General features: G+C 36.4%; 1 protein-coding gene across 6 annotated transcripts in view; it reads right to left on the bottom strand.

Moving 5' to 3' along the window:
* STXBP6 (syntaxin binding protein 6) overlaps positions 1 to 23,856 on the bottom strand; it is a 117,260-nt gene that overhangs the window by 3,836 nt on the left and 89,568 nt on the right. For 5 of the 6 annotated variants that reach the window (XM_041120710.1, XM_030003046.1, XM_030003055.1 and 2 more), the window contains one exon: positions 1,843 to 2,000. In XM_041120710.1, coding sequence (XP_040976644.1) covers positions 1,843 to 2,000 — 158 coding nt within the window. Of the gene's footprint in view, positions 1 to 1,842; positions 2,001 to 15,899; positions 16,014 to 23,856 lie in introns of those variants that run through there. The other variant, XM_041120707.1, reaches the window with a different exon arrangement.

The raw sequence follows: 23,856 nt of genomic DNA, 5'->3' as shown, positions 1-23,856 counted from the left end.
TAAACCCCATTTTACTAAGTTATCCTTATGATCATTGAGATGATAAGCATTTATGGTCCTCTAAGAACTAAACTATATTTTGTTTTCTTCAAACACAAAGATGCTATTTTCTTGTTAGAAAGACAAAACCCAAGCATTTATTACAAATCCTTAAGTATCATCCACTGAAAGACTGTCACACTCCTGTTTCAGGCAGCTGGTAATTGAGATAGCTTCAACAGCACACAGCCCTTCACACTCACGTAAGGAAGACTGGTAATCTGTAGAACTGGACTGGCAGAAAGGTTTCATAAATCTCAGTCCAGCACACAGTCCGAATTAGAGATTACCCTTTTCTATTCTGCATCACTTAGGCATTTCCTGCAGAAACTGTTCTGGCTTTCTGTCACAGAGACATGTAAACTCAAATGACTATGTACAAAATCCTGATTGAGAATTTCCCTGTATTTTTTATTTGATTAAAAAAAAAAAAAAAAAAAGTATTGTGGATGTTTTTAGCTTCTCCACTGTTCCTGCTGCTTCCCCCCCCAATTTTTGTTTTGAATTATTATTTTGTAAACATTTCTAAATATGGTACAGCATAGGCTGTCAAGGATGGTATTTTTATTACACTACCGCATACTTTAATCTGGAGAGTTTCTTAAAATAAGATTTTCCTAACACAACCTGTTTGAAAAGATTTGTTTCTGTTCACAGCATGGCTTCATCTGTGGAACTGCTGTTCTGCACACGTGGAAGATGAAAGGGCAACACACACTAATGAAACCTATTCAAATCTTAATCAACATTCATAGCGGCCCAACTATCAGAGGCATTTTTCATTTTTGAACTCCCTACCAAGCAGCACTCTATGCTTTACTCTAAAGCGCCAAACCTGTTGCCCCCTACCCTAGAAGGGGTGGTAGCTGCTGTATAAGGTTGGTTTTCTGAGTTGGCGTAGTTATCATCACTGGGGGAGGGGGGAAGAAGATGGCCTTAGAGGAAGAGTCCAAGAGCAGACTCGTACCATACTCATGCCACTAAGCTGAACCATGCTAATCCAAATGGACCACAAAGTAGAGGATTATCCCGGTAAAAATGAAAATAAGTTGGTTTGTGAATTTTAAAGACTATATAAGACAGAGGCTTGTATAGAACTGCAAGATAACAACCCAGGATTTCTAGTGCTAATGCAGTAGCCAGGCACTGTTTGGCATAAGCGTGACAAAGCCTAATGCATGTCCTAAGCAGCAAATCTATCACACTTACATGCTAAAATGGTTGCTCATGTGCAGAAAACTTTCTACCACCAAACTGAATGCTGTGAATGCCTAGAATTTCTGTCACAGAGATGGAAGCTCAGCACCATTATGCACATGCAGAAGCAACAGGCATAGTACTATCAATACCTTCCACCAAGAATAGAGAATGTCCATACATTCCTGAGACTGAACAATTCCTCAAAATCCTCATAACTAACATTTCCAGACATAAAAAGATACCTCTTCAGAAACAGACAGTCACAGACCTATGACTGCTTATCAGAGGAAATTAACAGCAATTTCACTATACTGCTGCACAAAGTATGGGGAATAGTTCCAAGCAGTAGTGGGAAGACGGATTTGAAATATGCTTCAGGAAGGTGAAGATAGGTAGTTTCAATTCAAGTGGCAATGCAGAAAACCTCAGACCTACGGACTGAAGTTATAAACCAGAAAACTGCCAAGTGAGGAAGAGCATCAAGGAAAACAGCAAGCTGTTTGTAAACAGTGACTGACTGCAATTCTTTCTAGAGCTTCCTCCCCTCACAGTAAAGGAACATGTGACCGACCTACTCAGAGCCTCGTACCACCAAAATCTTACCTTGTGTGCAGTTTCTGCAAACTGCTGAGCACTGTTTTTCAGCTCCTCTGTCTTCTCTTCTGCTCGACCTAGCCTTTCACCACGCTCATTCAAAGCCTGACTTGCCTTCTGTACTGCACTTGTCACACTGTCTGCTGCTGAATGGAGTATACTGTTTCCTGCAATATCAAAAGAAACTATTAGAACACCCAAATATATATATGCTTTGTATTAAATACAATTATTTTAATTTATAATGTTCTAGAGCTGATGTGTTATCTGCTAGTTTATCATCTAGTTGCATTTTGGATAATGGGATAAGTTACTGTTTTCTCACACAAACCATATTATGAGCAAATTATAAACAAGTACCGTGTTGCAACATAATACTCGGGGAATATAAGGAAGCCGTGGACGTAACTTAGCTATGTAGTATTTTTTAAGCCTTATGCTCATACATCATTTCAGGAAGCTATTCTACTAAATCAATTAAACTGTTCACAAGTGCACACAGCTTCTTCACAACACTATCATGTTAATATAGATAAACCTTCTTTGGAAGTTACACTGTTTCCCTAGAGAATAAATAATTGACTCCGCAGGAGATGTCTGTATGAATTCACCATTTTTTTCTATATTATAATTATTATAATAATATTTCATTTACAAATGCACCCAAAACACTATTACTACAGTTATTTTATGCTGCTCTGATCTATCTAACTTTGACCCTTCTCCACATGGAGCACCAGCCATGTTTCATGCGACAACATACTTTATTTAAACCTTAGTATTTAAAGTCCCAGCAAGGCTCAGTATCTCCTAAAACTTGAGCTTTACCATCCAAATCAACTTAGCAGTTTCTCTGTTTCTTCTCTGGCACACAATGTAGTAGTTTCTTCAAGTTTTCAACAGAACTGCATCCCTTTCAAATGATCAATCTTTTCAGTACTCCTTTCTACACTGCTTCTCAACAGAAGGGATTATCTTCTTTCTGGAATATGCTGCTGATCAATGTTTATAATATGAACCACAGTACAAACTGAAAACTCTGAAGAGGAAGCTGCATGTTACCCGTATGAACTGGTACATATTAAAATACATGTAAGACAAAAAAAAAAAAAATTTGTCCTATCCCTTTAACCTTTTCAGCCAAAGGACTAGTAAAAATTCATCTTTTCACAATACAGTAGTCCCTTGGTGTTTTCCACAAGCTTTAAAAACTTAATCTACCTTACAGGGTTTTTGTTATCTAGCAGTTTGTTGTCTAGACATATACAAAGGCACTGTGAAAGCCAGAAAGCCAATACAGACAGAGTATTAACTACTAGGCTCACTGTTGCTGCCAGTTTTCTAAATTGCCCCAAATATTGTAATCAAACGGAGCCTTTTTTTCACAGCATTAAAACCAAATATGTAAGTAACACTTTTAAATGAATTATGCTGGTAAAGGTACGAAACCAGTTCAAGACACGAAGCTGAACTGAGCACTACAGCAAATTTGCTGTTACAACAAAGTCTGTTGTTCTTACGTACAAAGACAAGTGGAAATAAACACAAACCTACTGCCTTTATTGTTAGTCTGAAAAGTGTGTCTACTTAAAAGGTATTGTCAGGTTAAAAATAAAACCCTAACATTAATTTGAGGGTTATTTTGCTATTAGTTTCATAAGGAAAAAGAACAAAAGACCCATTCAGACTCATTTTTGAGATAACACTCCTTTCCTTAGAAACAGCAAACAAACAATGAAGAGCGAAACTGAAGGTTGCCCCACATAGCCTGTGAATCAACAGTACAAAGCTGCACATGCAGGAACTCTTCAGATAAAAAATTGCCTTAAAATTTTATTAAACTAAAACACAACTAGTATCAAACTGTGGAGGCAGGGGAAGGACCCAAGAACCTACATACAGTGACTCACACGTGATGAGAAATATCAAGCAAAGAGCACCCTGGCCTCCTGTATACCAATATTGTTACATTTTTCACATCAGTAATAAAAAAAATAACGGATGTATAGGATGTGGAACAGCTACAGGTTTGGTTTTGTCTATTGTTGCATGGAACAAAAAGGCTGCATTTACAGAAGGAAAAAAACGATTGGCATTAATGTTAAAGAGATGAATAACTGAGAATACCGTGAGTTGGAATTTGCAGAGACAGAAATGAAACTTTATCTTTTCAAGTGGTCTCTCTTCAGACACTGAGGAGTCTGATAATAAAACCGAACAACTTTAAATATTGTACACTTTCTCACTTCAAGATTTTTCAGTTAATTGTTATTTTGTTTATAATTTGCTAGTTTAAAGCCAGTTCTTAGGAGATTATTTTGGTGTCAGTTCAGGTAACTTTTCCAATGAACACATGTACTGGGCAACACCACACTGGAAATAAGTTTCCCTTTTTTGGTGGTGTGACCTACAGGATTTAACCTCTTGTATAAATCAGTGCTACTTTTCTAAGATAAGAGTTTTAAAAGCTCTCAACACTGGATTAACTCTGTTGTTGCTTTACAAGATCACAAACCTTCTGCCGAATTCAAGGGAAGCAGGGTACATGGAGAGGTTTATAAAACTAAGCATCTTCTGAAGTCTTAACGTGTTCAGGAGTAGAAGTTAACACAGATTGCTGACCTTCTGTCAATGTCAATAGGAAACTGCAGAATGAAAACATTCTGTATTTTCTATATTCCTGAAAATACCAGGATTTGTGGCCAAAGATTGGTATCTATTTCTCCACATTGTTTTCAGCAGAGAAGAACGAACTTGGAAGTTTGGCACAATAATAATAATTGTTTTTCTTTCTAGATAGTACAGTATCATGTTCTCTCCAGGTAAGATCTGTATTTTTCTATGGGCAGTGACTTGCAGAAGCTGCTATTCTGAGGTTTTGGATAATCTTTTCCAATGGAACATCAGTAAAATAATACAACCCACCCCAATCTATGAGCAACACAGAAACCCATATGTCAGTAGTCTATTCACTGGTGTATATCTAGAGCATGTGTAGGTGGTTTCTGGTATGACTGACTATGCCTTGTCCTTATATTAGTATGACTGCAAGAATAGCAACACTTGTACTGGATGTATTGGAGAATCATTCCTATGAACAAATCCCCTACAACCTGCAAACTTTTTAAGCTGTTCTTCAGGACATAACTACTACGATTCAAGATCTCCAGAGAAATTTGTTCCATGACTGAACAACAAAACTGCCTGAACTGTACCCACTTAGGTGTAAACATGCCAACCACCTGCACTGAGCCACTTAAGAAAAACTCAAAGAAATGTGACAGTTAACATCTCTTTCCTAGAGTCTGGAAATCTTGTTTTCCATCTTTGCTTAGTTTTTACCAAAGACGTGACAACTGCTCTTAACCACCTTGTTTCGGTGGTGGGTGGGTGGTTTTTTTGGTGTTTGTCCCCCCCCCCCCCCCCTTCTTTCTCTATATAAAGTTAGAGAAATTTCAGGACTTCTCATCTACTAGGTGAGAAACACAAGCTCCTCAATGGAAGACTTTCAACAGCTTTTCACATACTTCTTCTCAGGAAAGAGATTTTATAACACTTGCAAGATGAGATAAACACCACCAAAATATGGGTATGGGTCAGCTGATGTTCTGAATTGTTTTTAGGAGAAAAGCACTTGCATTATTCCCAAGATGTTGAACTCCAAGGGTCTGTGATCTCAAATTTTGCATGGCTACAGTCTTCACTGAACAGAAAGAGTCACATGCTTTTGTTGCTGCTTTTTCTAAGGTATACAGGGATCCGCCCATTTTTGGGGTGCCTATATCTTTCTATAGCTCTGTAGAACACATCCCAGCAGTTGAGACTACAGACTTTTCTCTTTCAAATACACATTAAAGGAAAATAGAAAAGTTTACATATTTTGTCATTTTACTAAACAGCTTTTTTTGAAGTCTCCATTAAGGGCAAGCACACAGCTTTTCACTATCTAACAGTACTTGCAGACTCACTAAGTGGAGCAAATACTGCCAGATCACATGGGGAAAATATGTATTTATACTGAGTTTAATATAAAGTATTAGGTTAATATTAATTTCTAGTATCAGCAGAACATGTATATTTAGGCCAACTTCAGTTTGAAACTAAACAAATCAATCTTAATTCAGTGAGTTTCTTCAGTTTAATTTTGCTATATATAAAAGCAAGAAACATACTGCTGATTTATTTTCAGTTACTCAAACAAGTGGCTTAATAAGGTTGCTTCTAATACAGCTTTTTCTAATATAATACTTTTTGTCATCTTATCTGAAGTTGTCTACCCAGAGGAAGGGAACATGCATTTCCAAATCAATCCATAGCTACACAGCTTGGTGATACAATTTGCTAAGCAAAATATACATCTGATTTTGAATTTGCTGTAGCAAAATATAAAACTATTGGAATTAAACTCCCCTCTCCCCTTAGAAAATTCAATTAGTGACTTGTATAATTATACATAACGTTACTGGGACCCAAAGGTGCAGAAATAGCAGAAGGGCAGCAGCCCTCGTGTGAGTGTTTTAGACCAGTGAACCTATAAGTATTACTTGCTTATGGACACAAACACTGAAGAAATAACACTTTGCAGGAAGCACCGCAGCTCCTCTCAGACCAATTTTAAAATTTTTGGTTCTAATGTTCACAGACCATATCAGAGGGTCTTGCAGCCCATGAAATCAGGTGACATTGCTTTAGGCCTTTTATCATGCAGAAGAGAAAAGTACATCCTTAACCCCAACAGTACATGAAAGATATGGAGATACTATCATCAATCAGCATGGAAACCGGTCTGTTTGTTGAAGAAACTAATTGGTCTATAGAGATACCATCATTTAGTCTTCACGTTTTGTTTTAACACACATTCATAAGGGGTTCATAGTATTCTCTATTAGCCATATCAAATGTATTTCAGTTCAGTGCAGGGATTTATCCGTATGTTAGTGATAAGACTTTACAGTGACTGATTTGTAAATGCAAGCATTTACTTTTTATTTGTATATGCATTAACACAGCATTTAGCAACTACCTCCTTCTGAGAAGGAAATAAATGCAATTAGCAACAATAATTAAGAAGTTCTATCACATGAACAACCTTTTTATTTAAAGAAAACAGGTATTAATGGTACCCATTCAACTGCATAAAACCAGACCTGTGTCACTGAATAAAGGTTAAAAGCATAATGACAATCAGTTCATCAACAAGACCACCTCTATCACAACATAATTATCCTATATGCCTACACATACTATTATGCCTACACATACTATTTACACTCAGATATGCTGGTGCAACTAGAATTTCAACAGAATTTTGGAAACACTGATTGTAAATACAAAGAACGGCTTTTTTCTCCTTCACTATTTTGTGTTTTGTTTAACTGCCTGTGCACTCATCACTTAAGAACTAAAAGCACTGAACAATTAAAATATCAAAAAAAAAAACCTAAAGGACTCTAAGGTGAAAAGAAAGGTGCTGAACAATTAAGAATGAACATATCCTTGTGAAAGAAGGGAGCATCACAGATGCTTTTTGTAAGTGGGAAAGTGATCTGAAGAAGGGAAGCGGCTATATAATAAGCATTATTTCTATTCCCAAGTTACTTCAAAAGTGCTACTGAAAAAACAGTTTAAACTGACCAAAGTCGAATATAAAAAACACTAAGAGGGGAAGGATTAATATAAATTCTGGGTTTTCTGAAAGAATAGTGAAAGAAGCCTTAAGACTGTATTTCTAATTATAGCTAGGAATTAAGATTACTTTCCAGTTTATCTCATCACTCCTTAATAATGGAGGTGACAAAGACAGACTGTAGCTTCAAAAGAGAATTTTGAAAATAGATCACCTTTTTAATGTCCATCTAAAATTAAAGATGATCCTTTTGACTTATATAACAGACCAGCTTTAAATTCTTTGCTTAGTTATACCAGTTTTCTAACCCTTCAAACCAATGATTAATATTAGACTCCATATACATACATAAAATTTGATTAAATTATAAAGAAGATTACAAAGAAAAAAACCCCCAATTTGCTAATATTTTGACCTTGTGATCGCATGTTCCAAATCTCTTACTGGCAAGTTACCTAAGCATGGGAAAAATGCTCAAGATAAACAGTACTTTCAGGTCAAGTATTTCTGTAATTTTTAAAGCTAATACATCTATTTCTAAATGAACTTCAGAAATATAATAAAGTTAAATTTTTCCCTTAAAGAACCACAATTAATTTCTTAGGTCTCTCTTAGCATGTCATCCAGGCTCTTAATGTTAAATAGCATGGGCCTTGGTGCTGACTTAAAAGGAATGCCAATAGTAACTGGCTCCCGTTTGGACTTTGAACTGCTGACCATTACCCTTGATATCCACCCACCTTGTTGCCCACCTATCCAGTCTGTATTTCCCCAGCTTTGCTATGACAATGCTAGAGGAGACAGTGTTGAATGCCTTGCTGAAGTAAAGGGAAAAAAAAAAAAAAAGACATCTGCTGCTCTCCCTTCATCCACTGAGCCAGTCACTTCATCACAGAAGACAAGCTGGTTGGGAACAATTTGCTTTTAACAAATCTCTGGTGCCAGCACTCCTTGCCCTCTGTATGTCTACAAAAGTCTTTCAGAAGGATTTGGTCAATAGCCTTACAAAGATAAAAAAATGTATTTCAAGTTAACTAGCAATTGAAGTTTTCAGCACAGAACTACAACCTGGTTCAAATAATTGTTAAATACCAAACCTTCTCTACGCATGCAAATAGAATTCAAACTCATGAAAACCTCATTTAATCTTCAATCCTACCCATAATATGGCTATTCATGTTGGATGTTGTCTTAGTTGTCAGTGTCAAGCACTAATTGTCAAATTCCAGGCTTGATAAAAATTACTAGTCATTTGCGTGTCTCAAAGTAGAAGTGGTTTGGGTTTGGGGGGTGGGGGGGATTTTTTTTTCTTTTTGAATTGTCAAATCTTTTTTATCCACCCCATCTTGGCTTTCATAAGAAGTTCTGAAAAACACCTACCCATAATTAATGCACAGCAAAGATACACAGTACTTCCTTGATACTAAACTCATTTGCTACTTCTTTAAAAAATTTTAATAGACTGGAGAAAACCTTATCAAATCTATCAGCATGACAGCTCATTCCAGTCACAAGGAGACTTTTTTGTTTTTTTTTACCTAATGTCCTTTTGTGTCTTTCTGTCAGTGAAAGGCTGCTATTTTAGCATTCTGTTTCTGGCAGGTTATCTCTCTGGCAGAGATAATGTTTGTTATGCTAAACCTGAAGGTAGTGTGGCTCAAGCAGCAGGAAACTGAGGGGGAAGAAATCCTCCAGCGTGGGCTGCTGTGTGGGAATTTGTACTTGTTCCAGCTAAATGTCTCCACTGGGAGTGCTGATCAACAGCTTACAAGTAACCACACTCTGCAGCCCATGAACACCCCCTGACACAGGCTTCCCTAAACCTCCCCTAAATCTACTAGGGTACAAGCAGCTTCACTGCAAAACTCCTCTCCATGTTCAAGGATGAGAGCTGGGATTTGCCCCACAGAAAAACTAACTGTTTCTGAATATAGCAGAAATTGGATGATTCCTATAACATTGCTCTGGACTCACAACAGCTAGAACAAGTCACAGAAAGTCTCAATCCTGAGTTACAGTTAGTAGTGTTTGTCAATAGTAGCACGTATTATGCTCGTATTATTATCTAATTTTACATTCATTTTAATCAATCTAGCTACAGGTAGGAACTGTACTAAAGCCAGCTGTTTGATCTCCTTCAGACAAACACGCTTTATCCTATTTAAATGCTTTAAACCTTCACTTTAGGATGTGTATTCTCCCATCTCCCCAAAAGCATTGCAAATTGGTAATTTTGTTTGGTAAATATCAAATTAAGGAGATCACTGCTATCAAAGACAAAATACTAGGCTAAACAGATTTTAGTCTGATCTGGTCTGAATGTTCATTATGTTCCAAGAAAACTCCTGAAGATGTTGTTTAACAAAAACTGATGGACATATAAGAAAATTACAAGAATCAGCAGATGCTTTCAAAAAAGTTTTAGAGCAAGGTAAACATACAGTGATACTTATCTAGTATATTTTCCAAGTCTCCAACTACGTGTTGCTTTGGGGATTTCATGAGACAAAGAGTATCTTTGCACACATCATCTTGATTGAATTCTTTTCACAAACTTCTCTAAGAAAAGAACCAATCCCACTTTTAGCTGGCCAAATAATATTATCTCCGAACATACCAAATAAGTGCATCTGGATGATCTCTGCTGTTTAACTCACCTATTTCAACATATTATAACCAGAACCACACAAATTAAAGAAAATCAGGTAGCATGAAACACAGCAGACCATTAGCTGACCAAAACCTGAAAGCAGCACGTGAACAGAATGACTTCTTCAGAGCACAAGGAATAAAATTTAAAGAAGTGGAAAAGATGAGGTCTTTAAAAAAAAAAAAAAAAAATCACCTTAAGGGTTCAACAGTTCAGTATTTTTACTTCTAACAAGCAAGGTGTATCCAAATTTCTCAATGTGGCTTGCAAAATCTTAGATTTAGAAAAGAGATGTATTGCAAAAAACCACCCCTTTTTATGATTCTGCAGGGGACTACAAAAATCCCTTGCACAGACAGTTGAGTAGGATAAGCTTTGTTACCACAGTCAGAAGAAAATGGAAAAATTCTCTGATGCTAGCACCCTTTTATTTTAAATAGTGACATTAAACAACATAGGGGCCATTAGAGTTAAAAAAAAAAAAAGCTTGCAAGCTTTGCTGCTTTTGAGCAGCTGAGTGGAAAAAACACTGGTTATGGGATAACTTCCATGTGGATTTTTTACTGACATTGATGTCATCCTGTAAAGAAAAAGTATGCGTTCTTTGGTTGAAACCTTTCAGCAGTTTCTATCAGTAGGTGAAATCCGGTATTTCCTGCATTTCTTCATGATCACAAGGTGAAATATCCAATCAAATTCCATTCAAAATCAGAATATTTTTCTGTAAGGAATACTCAGAAGGAGGAAACAGATTTCATATAGGATAAAAGATGGTAACTACTATAAAGACTTATATTTACTATGAAAAAAACCTATTTTGAATGAAAGCCTGTGATGGGTTGACTCTGGTTAGCAGGTAAGCTCCCACCCAGTTGCTTGCTTACTCCCACCCAGTGGGATGAGGGAAGAGAATCAGGAGGGCAAAAGTGAGAAGACTCAAAGATTGAGATAAAAACAGTTTAGTAAGTGAAGGGGAAAAAAAGAAAACACAACAAAAAACAAGCAATGCAAAAACAATTGCTCACCACCAGCAGCCCAATGCCCAGTCAGTCCCAGAGTAGTGGCTACCTTGGGAAAACAGCTTCCCCCCCCCCCCACAAGTTCTTATTGCTCAGCATGCTGTTACATGGCATGGAGTATCATCCTGGTCAATTTGGGTTAGCTTTCCTGGTTGTGCCCCCCTCCCAGCCTATTTGCTGGGGGCAGGCAGAATGAGAAACCAAGGTCGTGACACAGTGTAAGCACTGCTCACCTAAAACAGTGGTACGTTATCAACACAGTTTTGGTCACAAATCTAAAATACAGCACTATACTGGCTGCTGTGAAGAAAATGAGCTCCATCCCAGCCAAAACCAATACTAAGTCTAATTGACCTTTTCCCTGTCAAGGCAATCCAAAGGGTTTACACATCTCCAGATGCAATTTTTTTGTTTTGTTTTGTTTCAAATTCAGTTCACCAAAGTATTGACCTTTCTTTTAGGGTGTGTAGAAGAATCAGGTAGCAACATACCCTGAAGATGAAACACAGGATTCTTCTAAACAAAGGTACTGCTTATAGTCTCTGTGTCAGTATTACTGATTGATCTTCTGATTAAGTAATGTTAATTATTATTGAGAAACATAATGCACTAACGTGCTACAATGGAGGCATGGAACAACATATTTGTCAACAGATTCATACCACTAAATCAGGTAGGTGACTTTGAAAATTCCGTATCTGCTACAAACTCAATCTGTGTTTTTACAAAAAGACTATTTAAGTAGCATATTCAAAATCACCATCTCCTGTTACCACACAGGCTGAAATAAAGTTGTAGTTCATGAGTAAGAATGAAAAAGACTGAGTGAGAACTGGTCAAGGTCAGGATGGAGTCAGTCAAGAGCAATGGCCTGAACAAAGCAAACCAAAAAAATGCAGTGTCTGGTCTGAGACTGACTGGCTGTGCAAGAGCAGCTGCCCTCAGGGAGAACGTGGTCTGGTAACCTAGGAGCTATACGTTTAAGGGCAATCTTTTAGCAACATCCCAGTCACCCAGGACTGGTGTGACTACGTTTATGTCTGAATGTTTTCTCTCCTAATTGTGCACATTTCTCCTATCTGTTTTGACCAGCTACTGTCAGTAATAAAAATCAACTTGAGTGTAGCTTGTATCTGATTAGTCACTCCTTTTGGAGAGCACTTCACAAAAGCTGCCACCTCCTCCACCCTCCAAACTGTACTTAACCACTGAAAACAACACTTCAGAAAGAAGAAAATGACCACAGGAAGCTCAAGTTCTTTACCTGGCATTTATTCAGGCAGGAATTCAACTGCCTATAAAGATTTTTTTTTTCCCCCAAGGAAAAGGCAAGAGAGGAAGTTACAAATTTCTCTAGTCTGAAAGCTTCCCGTAGGCTGTCAGGGCTCAGGTGACTCCCACATATTAGCCAGATTCAGCAGTCAAAACAATAAATTTTGTTAGGAGAAAGAATTATGCCATTAAAAAAAAAATTAATTAATTAAAAAAAATTGTTCATTACTGCAACACAGCACTGAAGACATGAAGGCAAATCTCTTCCTCCACCAAAATTGTCACAGAAACTGTTCACAACAAGGAACAGATGTGTCTGGAATGACCCACCAGAAACACCACAATAGTAATGAAGGACTAAGTGAACTCTAGCCTTCTAACTCAGGAAGCTTAGGTATTTCAAAATCAAAATATTTAGACTGATAAAGTTCCAACTGATGGTGGCACTTCACACTTCCATATGCTGCCTCTCCTTACTGAGCATATTTGTTTTGTTAAAATCACCACTACCAGAGAGTTACAGTTCCTATACTACCATTAGCCCAAGGCTTTCCATCACTACTGTAACCTAACAGCTGATCATAAAGGTCGACAGGATGAATGCGTTCTTCCCCTCCTTTTTCATCCCTCTCACCTCCCTGCCAACTGACTGTTGCACATCCTTTCACATGTATTGGTGCTGTGCTGACAGCCTCGTTTAGGAGCTCTTTTGAATAAAAGAGGAAACTGCTGCTAAAAAGAACCAAACAGATAAAAGTTTTCTGACCTCTCAAATAGCCACACAAAAGCCTTATTAAACAGCTCAAGTTATTAAGTAGATTACAGAAACAGTATTTCTGTGATTGTAATCCTATAAGATAATTCCCTCTTACAACTTAATGAATGCCCATATCACATGAATGGAATGTTCTCTAGATAATTTCAATATTTAAATTATCAGCCAGAAAGGATGACTAAGTGATCTGAAAGACTGAACATTCATAGAAAGTATTATCTTTACCGGGTTTATTAATTTAATTGTACTTTGAACTTTGAAATACTTGAAACCTGAACTTAAATCTGAACATCAATTGCTCAATTTATCTTTCAAGGATAATGTGCTTCCCAACTTAAATTTGAGCCTTAAAAATCTAGAAGTCTCCTAGCTCAGTCTGGACAGGAGGATTTCCATGGACTTCACCTTCTCTGAAAGTAAATAAAACACTTCTGTAGGTCTTTGCACCTGAATCTGGAAAGTTTATGACCTTCAAAAGAAGCATGAGTTACCAAAGCCTGGTAACTGTTGTGATATAAGTGGTATATATTCTGCACTTAATTTAGCTTTTACCAATCACACAGCATTAAGAGTCACTCTACTCTCAAGTCATGGATCAATGTTCACCTTCGTAAAAATCTGATTCTGCCCAGGAAAGTAACACAGGTTTCAGAGTAAGAAGTGATCTCAAATTAAGACTAGTGATTACACTAGTTTCGCCTGTTTTGATGTGGGGTAGGCAATTTCTTCTGACACAAATGAATCTTTTAATAGCCATTAACACCAATAGTGGCCAAGAACAGCTGCTAATAGAAAAATTCAGGCAAATACTGCATATTACTTAGAAACAGAGAGACTTTTAGATTAAGAATACATCTAATTTTGAATTTTGTCCAAAGGACAAAACAGAAAGAAAAAAGAAAAAAAGAAACAGTGGATTATAAGCACTCTATAAACCTCTTAAAATATGACCCCATACTTTTGAGTCTTCCTGACTTGCAGTGAAGCCTATAATATTAATTCTAGTAATTTCAAATATTTTATACTATAACAACTTGTTCTAATTTAACACTAGTTTGTCACTTCATTGCTTTTGAATCTTATTTACATCTGCATACAATTTCTTTTTATGTATCTGTAATCTTGTACTTTTAAGGCCAAAAAAAGCCAAGTTTCATATATCTCAGTTCTCACATGAGGAAACAGCGTATTATATTCCTGCTGCTAGTTAAGTAATATCTATACCCTGGGAGTTAAACAGACACTTCCAAGTTATTTCTAACAATAACAAAAAATACCTTGTGAATCATAACATTATACTTTTAAAAAGGTCATACTGATTGTAAAGAATGTAGGAGGAAAAATGATAATCCTAACTGTTCAGCTGCAAAACCTTCATCAGCAAACAACAAAACAAGACAAGCTTTATTGACAATTGAGATCAGTTTCCTCCTCTGCTCTCATTAGCCATGTCAGCTCTTTATATTTGCTAGGAACATTTTAAGAAGAAAAAAAAAATAAATAAAAATCAGTCTAGTGGGTAACATCCCACTTATTTTAGCCTCGGGTTTAACCTATTTACTGGAAAGAAAACTAAAAAAGAAAGCTACGTGCTCTTTCTGGATTGACTGAATGAAGAACGTGTCTATATTTCAGATTCCTGCAATGACTGTAGCCTACACAGCCATTCCAGATCTGGACTGCTAGCGATCCAGGGTCTTGCAAGTAATATTGTCACAGCTGCAGAAAGCTCAGAAGAGACCGCAAGGTCCACCTGAGGACTTGAGTAAATGCTCTGATTTCAAGATTGCTATAACTAGACTACTGATAGTACCCTACTTAGTAGTAGAGTTATGCTCTAATCATCTGCATGAGCTTTTTTTATCATAGCTTTGTGGAAATGTTCTAAATGAGACACCGATGGAATAAAGTTTCTTCACTTTTGCACCACTATTAAGCATGAACCATGTAGAACAATCACAGTGTCCAGGTGCTCAACGGCTAAGTAACTTAGAGCTGAAGTTCACAGTGAATGAAGAGAAGCCTGCTACGGTTCCTAAAGAGGGTTAAGAGAAGCCTGAAAGATACTAACAACCTTAATTTGGCAGGAGTGGAAGGATATGCTACTAAAAACCTGTCCAGGTCAGAATAGCAATGACTTTACTAACTGCAAGCTTAAGTCAACACTTGAGAGAACTTTACCTTCCATACTTTCCTGTCCAAATCCATAACTGGCTTTAAAGCATCGTTTCAGCGCTAGCCCTTTAGAGATGGGAAGGAGGGGGAAAGGAAAGAGAAGAAAGAATATTGTTTATGTAAGTGTGCAAACTGAGGGTATGCACTGGCAAGCAGAAAGAGCAATCAACCAAGGTACTCATTTTATACTTTTGTCAAATGTAAATAAAAGCAAAGAGGGAAAGAAATCATTTGATGTTTTATCTTGTTAGTGATCTGGCAGTGGAGAGAGAACAGAAAATACTACATAGATCCATCAACTATATATTATTTTAATGAAGAAAAATTTCTAACAGAATGACGAGATGAGACAAATGTCTTTACAGAATTTGTTTGTAGCCTGATAGCAGCACAGGATCTATTATGGTCAACCAGTGTAACTGGTCTTTCACTAGCCTGGATCAGCTTCTAACCTTCAATAATGGGAAAGTTAAGTGACTTTAGGGATTGTCATTTCAGATTTGATTCCACCCCTGGGAATCAAAACAGTGGCGTCCATACCAAGCCTCTTGTCCTCTCAAGATGTTCTACAGCTGCACAGATGTAATGCAATGCTTTAATGTCTACAGTGAGTGAAGGTGATGTAGATCCAATCTGTTTTGCATTTTATGAGTGCATTTAATACTGTGAAGAGAAAGAAAGACAGAAAATCAATAAATTATATACTTAGAAAATTACTGTCATGCCATAGCAGGCATTCTGAAACAATCCTTTTTGTAAGTAATTCTGAACAGCAAAAACCCCAACACTTTGGTCTAAGACATCATCAAGACTATATACAGTGTTCTATTTCTTAATGTTTTATATTAAACAATAATGCTAATCCATGAAAAGGAATCATGAAAATATCAAGTCATTGCAACTAAATTTTATGGGTTATTTTTCAAATGACTTGAGTAGCCTGGAAGACATTTTCCTATTTATCTGCTACCTAGACTGATGGTCTAAAACTCTGTATTTTAAATTTACCTGTTCCAGGTTAGAAATCTAAACAGTTTAGAAACCTGGGTTAGGAGAAAGTTTTCGTATGTATGTTCATTTGGAGACCAGATGAAATATGCTATGACACCCAGAAACTAGCTTTTTCTTCTAAGCCAAAGAACAGGGACTGACATTCTATTCAAACGTGGACACTGGATATATATAATTAAGCTAGGATGGAATAGCTGTTAAAATCAGTGGGTGGATAACAGAATTACACAGAATCACAATAGGCTATTTTATCAAACAGCATTGCCAGCAGATATTTTTTTTTTTTTTTTTAAGTTATGTACACAGAATTGTAATAGAGGAGAGAGATGAAAACATGGAGGGAACATTGTTCAGCAATAAAATACCTAATAGTATTTCTTTGTTCTAGATTTAGTTTTGCTGAATACAAAATTAACTATGCATTAACACATACAGAAGCCATTTTAGTTGTTCTATTCCTTTATTCCTCTAACCTGCTTCCTGACTCTGGAAGTTCTACTCCAGGTGACCAGGAAAGGATTATGTTTTATTATCACGTAGAACAAAAGGGATCACCTCCCAACATCTCAGCTGCTGAATAACTCTCTTTATCCTCCTTCCCCTCAATTCCCAGAAAGTCTGGAGATAGAGAATGTAGTTTAACTGGTGTCATTTGCCTCATCTTCACATAGATTTAGCATGGACTTTTCCAACATTTAAATACTATATTTCAATTTGTTTTTTGGAAGCCCTGAACCTGGGAAGGTCAGCCATATTCAAAGGCAGTTTGAACTGCGAGAACATAAGTCAGAGGGAAAACAATTCTGATTTTTTTCTGCTGTAGTGGCATATTCTGAGTTCTGTGTTTTCAAATACCAGGTTTACAAGAAGGCAAAACCACAATCAAAACCACAATACAACCCCATCCCCCGAAAACACAAACAAATGAAAAACAACGAAAAAATGCATCCCATATACTATAGTTATTACGAATTAAAATGCAGCTATCAAATTAACATTGCATCTGAACAATGAGAAAGAAAAATGAAATGTTAGTAAATAAGACTATCCAAACAAGGTCTTCTACTAATTCTTATGTCAATATGGGAACTGTGAAAAGTTAAGGAGATGCTAAAATCCTTCAGAAGTGAAATGACCTATGCTATCAAAGTAGAAAGAGAGCTATTGCTGAGAAACCACACGGTGGGGATATGTATACTGAACTGTTCCTATCCGTGTTAACAGAAGAAGTATAGAAGACTGAAAATGTCAACACTAGTGAATTTCTGCTAGTTATGAAGGACTACACTGTCCTAAATTTAGAAAGATTTTTGGAATGGAAGCAATGCTGGACAATAAGTACAAGATGATTTACACTTCCTATTTACTTCTTTCAAATGCATAGTAATGTCATTGCCTCATGACTTTGAAAGGGACCGATTATGAAAAATATGGCATATAGGCTTTTTACCCAGAAGACCAAGAAGTGATTCTTGAGACAGATCAAGTCCTATCCTTTCCGACTTGAAACCGGAAAGAATCAAAATTTTGGAAAGAATCAAAATTTAAAAAGATAACAGAAACGTACTCTGAAAAAAATATGTATCAATTCTTTAAGCACCAGATGGTTCTAAGCAATGCATTCCAAATGAGGTAGTGGTTTACAAACAAGATGAGGTCAAATGGTTGGAGAACTGTCATCTTAAGAAAAACTGTTATTTAATGCTTCATTTGAGGTTTCTTGTCTCAAGCAACCTAAGAATTTATGCCAAATTCATTCTTAAGGACTTAAGAAACTCACAGATATTAAGAAATGGATTTGGATTCACACAAAAGTGTGTCCCATAGAGGTATTTTCAGTAGTTTACTTCCAGTTATTACTATCGATGCACCACTTACATTCACCTTCCTGACTGAGAAAAATGGCTGCATTAAATGAAGTAACAGTGGGTTAAAGAACAAACATAAATACTGGGTTGCAGGAACAGAAAAGGAGGAATTTAGTTTCTAAAACAGCTGGGCATTCAGGTGGTGCAGTTTTCCCTTTTAAAGATTTGATTTGGCCATCACCAAAGGCTGCTTTTTTTTCTTTTTTTTAAAAGAAGAGAAGCAATTCCATTTTCTATTTCTAATAGTTCTGAAGTCATTATGAACATGGACAACCACCTGTCCATGTCAGAGTATGGCTAGATCAAAAGAAGTTTCATTAAGGATGAAGAAACTCTGGCTGGTCTCACATCGCTACACACAAGGTGACCAGTATACAGCTTTCACTGATCAATTAATGCACAGCAGCATCAAAACAGAACTAGCATCCAGCTCATTTTAAGCAAGTACTGATGAATTCCAAAATACTATAAAAGACATATACGAAACCAAACATACGTTTTATCTATACACAACTACATCTATATACATATAAATATACCGTGTAAATCAGACTTGTACCTTCAAAATCTATTAAAAACACTAAACTACTGAAGCCATGTAAGGTGAAACAGTAAAAGACATCTCAGTAAAACAAATCAGGGTCAAACTGGCAGTGAATAGCTTTGCCACTATTATCATAAATTACATTCATGATAAATTCCACCTCTGGGGTAAGAAGCAGCTCAAGTAATCCTTGAGGTGGGTTTACAGGACTGACAAACTGAATATGTAATAACTCAGCTGTGCTAAGACCAATCAACCAGTAAAGAAAACCATTAACTTTTCTTCAGCTTACTTATCAGCAATTTTCTTTATGGAAGCACAGCAAATATCAGCTACCCGCAGCCAACATTTCAAAGATGTTGCAAACTTCTCAGCAATGCCATCATTAGTTTATGAGTCCATGCAGTTGCATTTCATCTGAAATACAGCAACTTTCTTTATAGCTGGAGGATGTGATCTCTAGTGTTCACTTTAATGCAACATGGGACCCACACAAGCTTTTTCTTGTCATAGGTAGCACTGTGACACTGTGCCTTCTCCTGGAATCAGATTCATGGCATGACTGAGGTGCAGAAACTTACTACTTTATCAAGTTTATTTTACAGGCTGTTCACTTTCTTCCACAAGAGCACTTTTTCAAGCAGAACTCTAATGCACCAAAACCAGCGGTGCAGTAACTTGCAAGCCACAATAAACAATACATGCAGTTTAAATGCAATCTCCTAGGAAAATATTTACCAAGGCGCAGACACACAGTGAAACTACACACAAACATATGGCTCAAAGGTGCTGGAATGCACTACAAATATGACAGCAGTTCAGTAGAACTGCATTATAAACAAATTGTATTTTATTTATAGAGGAGAGAAGTAAATAGGACTGCCACAGTGGATCAGACTAGTGGTCTGTCTAGCTGTCTGCATTACCACCTTCTCAAAGGGATGTTAACACTGCAGTAGGCAAACTGGAGTAACTACACAACAGTCATCTCCTAAGCCTCAATAATTACTAGTTTGCTTGGTGATCAGAAGAACATGAGAATAATAGTTTAATTCCAAATCTTTAGATAGCTAATCTTTTAAGTGTTTTTACATAGGCAGCACATTAAAGCAAGGATTTTCATAAGTGAAGTGTTTTTTTAATTTTCTTTCTACCTTTGATCTTTTTGTCTTGAACTGGTTTAGTGCTAATAAATGTTCCATTAAAAAAAGGGTAAGATATCTATAATTTTTCAAGTCAATTACATTCACACACTTTGGTTTCTTCTAGGGTTCAACATCACCATATAGTTTTGATGTCCCTGCTTTTCTGCCTCCAAAATACAGTACTGAAGTTTAAAGTTTAGTGAAAATTACAGAAATTAGAAATTAATAATTAAAGTCTAGAGAATATATAGCACAATGATTAAGAGCCAAATTGACAGGTCACAATTGTCCTGCAGAAAAACTTATCTTCTCTATTTCAAATGTACTTCTCCTATTGACGTTTTTAAATACTAGCATCGATGCCAGGACAGGACGTTATTGTATATTGCCGATTGGCTATAAATTAAGGAAATATCTAATTAGGATCAATTTTGTATTACCACAACCTTTACCCTCTTCCAAACTGAGAAATTTATTTAAACTTGAAAACTTTAACTTAATACATTTATAAAAATCAAAACTAACCTTAAGCTAGTTATATTTTCAATACTAACTAATATTTATACTTAATGACAGTCTAAACAACCAGGAACTCTGAGAATCAGTAATTAGTACCGAAGCACAGAACTCCATTCTGGCTGTGTAAACACCAAAATCTGATAATTTGACACAAAAAAATTTTCCCATTTCTATGAAAAACAGTAATATTCTGCATCTTGAAGATAACACCTCACTTAGACCTTCATTATTCAGAAAAGGGAAGAAAATATATTGCTTAATGGTTTCTTTATATCTCCTTTCAGATTGTACAGATCAAAAAGGAACCAACCTTTACACTGATAAATGTCCCTTCTCATTTTATGTACCCCTACAGATTTTACAGGAACGTAATGTACTTTTTTGCCCAAGATACCCGTTTTAGAAAGTTAATTTAGAGCTCTAATTATATGCAATATTTCTATGGAACAATCACTCAACTATTCTTATCCATTCTGATCTCAACACATGGCTTTTATGCTTAAGACAACTGAAATACATCCAGTTAAGTAAAAAAAATGGTAAAGCAGAATTAATCTGGACATGAACATGCAGGGCATAAAAGCAAGGACCTGAAACAGTGTTTGGTAGCAGAAAATTTATTTCTAATATTTCAATCTCTAGACTGACAGTGGCCTTTATTTTCCCCAAAGAAAGCACCTGAGTATTTGGTATACATTGGCAAGAAATATCTTAATCAAATGCAACAAATGTTGTTGTTTCTGTACAGAAACATTGCTAAGATTCATCCAATTGGTAATTTCAAAACTGCAAAACACAGCCAAAATCACATGATAGATACTTTGTCCTTTTTTTTTGTTTGTTCAAATTCATTTGCATCAGAATTAATGTACAAGTGAAAGTCTGTAAGAATAATATGTTCAATTACACACTTTCTTCAATGGCAAATCAGGTAAGAATTGAAACCAACATCTACCAGTTATCTGGCAGGAGGGAGGGCAACAATTGTCCTTCTTCCCATCCTAATCCCTAATAGCAAGTTTTCATTCCTCCCCTTTAGTCAGTCATTAATCTTGCACAGTATGGTAAACACCACTTTATGCTTCCCAGGGCTTAAATGTGGTAAACTAAGTCGAGTCAATAGCGTATGCAAAAAGAAGTACTCGTTACCATTCTCACACTGGCAATATATTCTTGGAGAAGGAAAAGAATGATCCATTAATAACTCCTGCCAGCTGTCCTAGAGAAAAGGTTACAGAGGCAAAGATGTCATTACTTTGGGCTTCTAAGAACATTTTAATTAATTCAGCAGAATGACTGTTAAAACCAAAGCTTATAGGTAGGACAAAGCTTGAAACAAAAAAAAAAAAACCAAAACAAAAACACAAGATCATCATCTTGCTTCAACCTGAGGTCTTGCTCCTTTCCAAGGATTATGCATTTCTAATACATATCTAAAGGTGGCAGCAACTGTTTACTCTTAGAGGCCCAGAAATCGTTTGAAGAGCATCAAATGCTGTATCACAGGGTTCTATCCAGAACTAAATCAAACTCATCCTCAGTGTCAGCCTAATGTTATGTCAAGAATTAAGCTGTTCTAACAAACACAACCTGTAGATGCCAAAATTTCTGCACACCACTCATCTCCAACTTTGTTTTTTACATTACTGAGATAAAAGCAATACAATCTGCTCAACTTGGCCACCGAATAACAATTAACAAAAAGATACTCCAAATTAGACGTATTCCAGTATCAGAACCTGTATGTTAGAAAGATACAAAAGTGGAAAATATTTCCTACCTCAATCAAAAAACCCTCTACCCAAAAATGCCTGCTTTTCCTTTCCTCTCCAAAATAACATCCAGAACACACGTAAGCTATGGAGAGGGCGCTTCTAAATTCTAAACAAAAGACAAACTTGAAATATTTAGTACAAGATACTAGTGGGAGGAATCTTGCTACAGTCTTCCTAAATTTGAATTTGTTCTTTGTTCTCAGAATTAGCACCCCCACTATTAATCAGTTCTCATTATATCTGTAATTACTAATGTCATTAGAAAACAGTCTAGCCTATTTAACTCTACAGACTATATCCTTACATGATACTCAAATGAAAATAAAGCAAAAAACAGTTCTGGAGAAGAAGAATCGGGGCCAGGACTCTGGTCCGTAGGAAGAAGTGTGTGTGTGTGGGAGGAGGTAGAAGGAGGAAGGCAATGAAGAGGGTCTGCAGTTCCACAGGGACACCCATATTTACTTACAGCTAAGCTCCTAAGCACTTCCTGCAGAAACAGGAGCAGCATGAATTTCACTTTCTTCACTCCTATCCTTTAGGAAGAAATAAGGCTCAATAAGATAAGTAAGCCTGTAAACAAGCCCTTCAAGTTCTTTCATCGTCGGTTCCACTTGGAAGGAAGTGTTCTTTGGTGGCAATTTTTTTGTTTTGTTTTCAAAATATGCATTAGCTACAAGATACACATTACATATATGATGTGCATATCTGTATCATGACACACATAAGCACGTGGGTGCATGCATATATATATTCTAATAATTTATTTAAAAAATACTTGTAGGGTATGAGAAGTTAAACTGACTAACCATCCAAAAAGAGTATTACTTTTCATAGCCCCCCGAAAGTTCAAAAGAATATCACTTAAAATATAAATGGTACCTTGGTAGAGGGGATGAAGTGACATGCTTTATCTGAAATCTGACTGAATGACTTGAGTATACTGCTTTGGCTAATTAGCAAAATACCCCAAGAAAACAATAACAACAAAACAACCAAGGTGCAAATTCTGAACTGAATTTAATTAATTTCAAGCTATATCCTCAAGTATATGTTCTTTGGTTTGCTTGCCTACAGTTGGACCTTACTTTTTCTAGTCAGGATGAATTTAAGATCGACAACACATTTCACTGCATCTTCCATAAAAAAACTCCGATACTGCAGGTTTCAGACTAAATGGGTTTTGATACACAGCTGGCCCATCCCTGGGCTTCAAACAAGGACTAGCAGAACTGCAGGTATCTCCCTAGTATCTGCAGCTGCCAACTACCAACTCGCTTCTGAAGTCAATGAATAGTGCTGCTTCCAGTCACTTAATTACTCCATTTGTCTCAAAGTAACAGACCAACTAACATAACCCAGTGACTGAACTAACTTCACAGTATTACATATTACCAAGGAGACCTGCCTTTAATTGGGAGATATTTCAAAGCTGCTATGACAGTTGTTTATTCTTAATCAGTGGAGGAAGCATGGCTCTACTAGATAAATACAATTAAATATAAAGTAACGCAATAGCTTTTGAAGATGATGGAAAGATTTGTGAAATATATTCCCATGTATACTAGAACATTAGGAAAAATGCTAAACATAGCAGAAAAAATAATTTTTCTACAACTGAAACAATTTAGTTTGAAAAGCTAATTT

This window comes from Aquila chrysaetos, chromosome 2 (genome assembly GCF_900496995.4).
Source record: "Aquila chrysaetos chrysaetos chromosome 2, bAquChr1.4, whole genome shotgun sequence".
Lineage (NCBI taxonomy): Eukaryota > Metazoa > Chordata > Aves > Accipitriformes > Accipitridae > Aquila > Aquila chrysaetos.
This window is presented reverse-complemented; position numbering and strand designations above follow the sequence as displayed.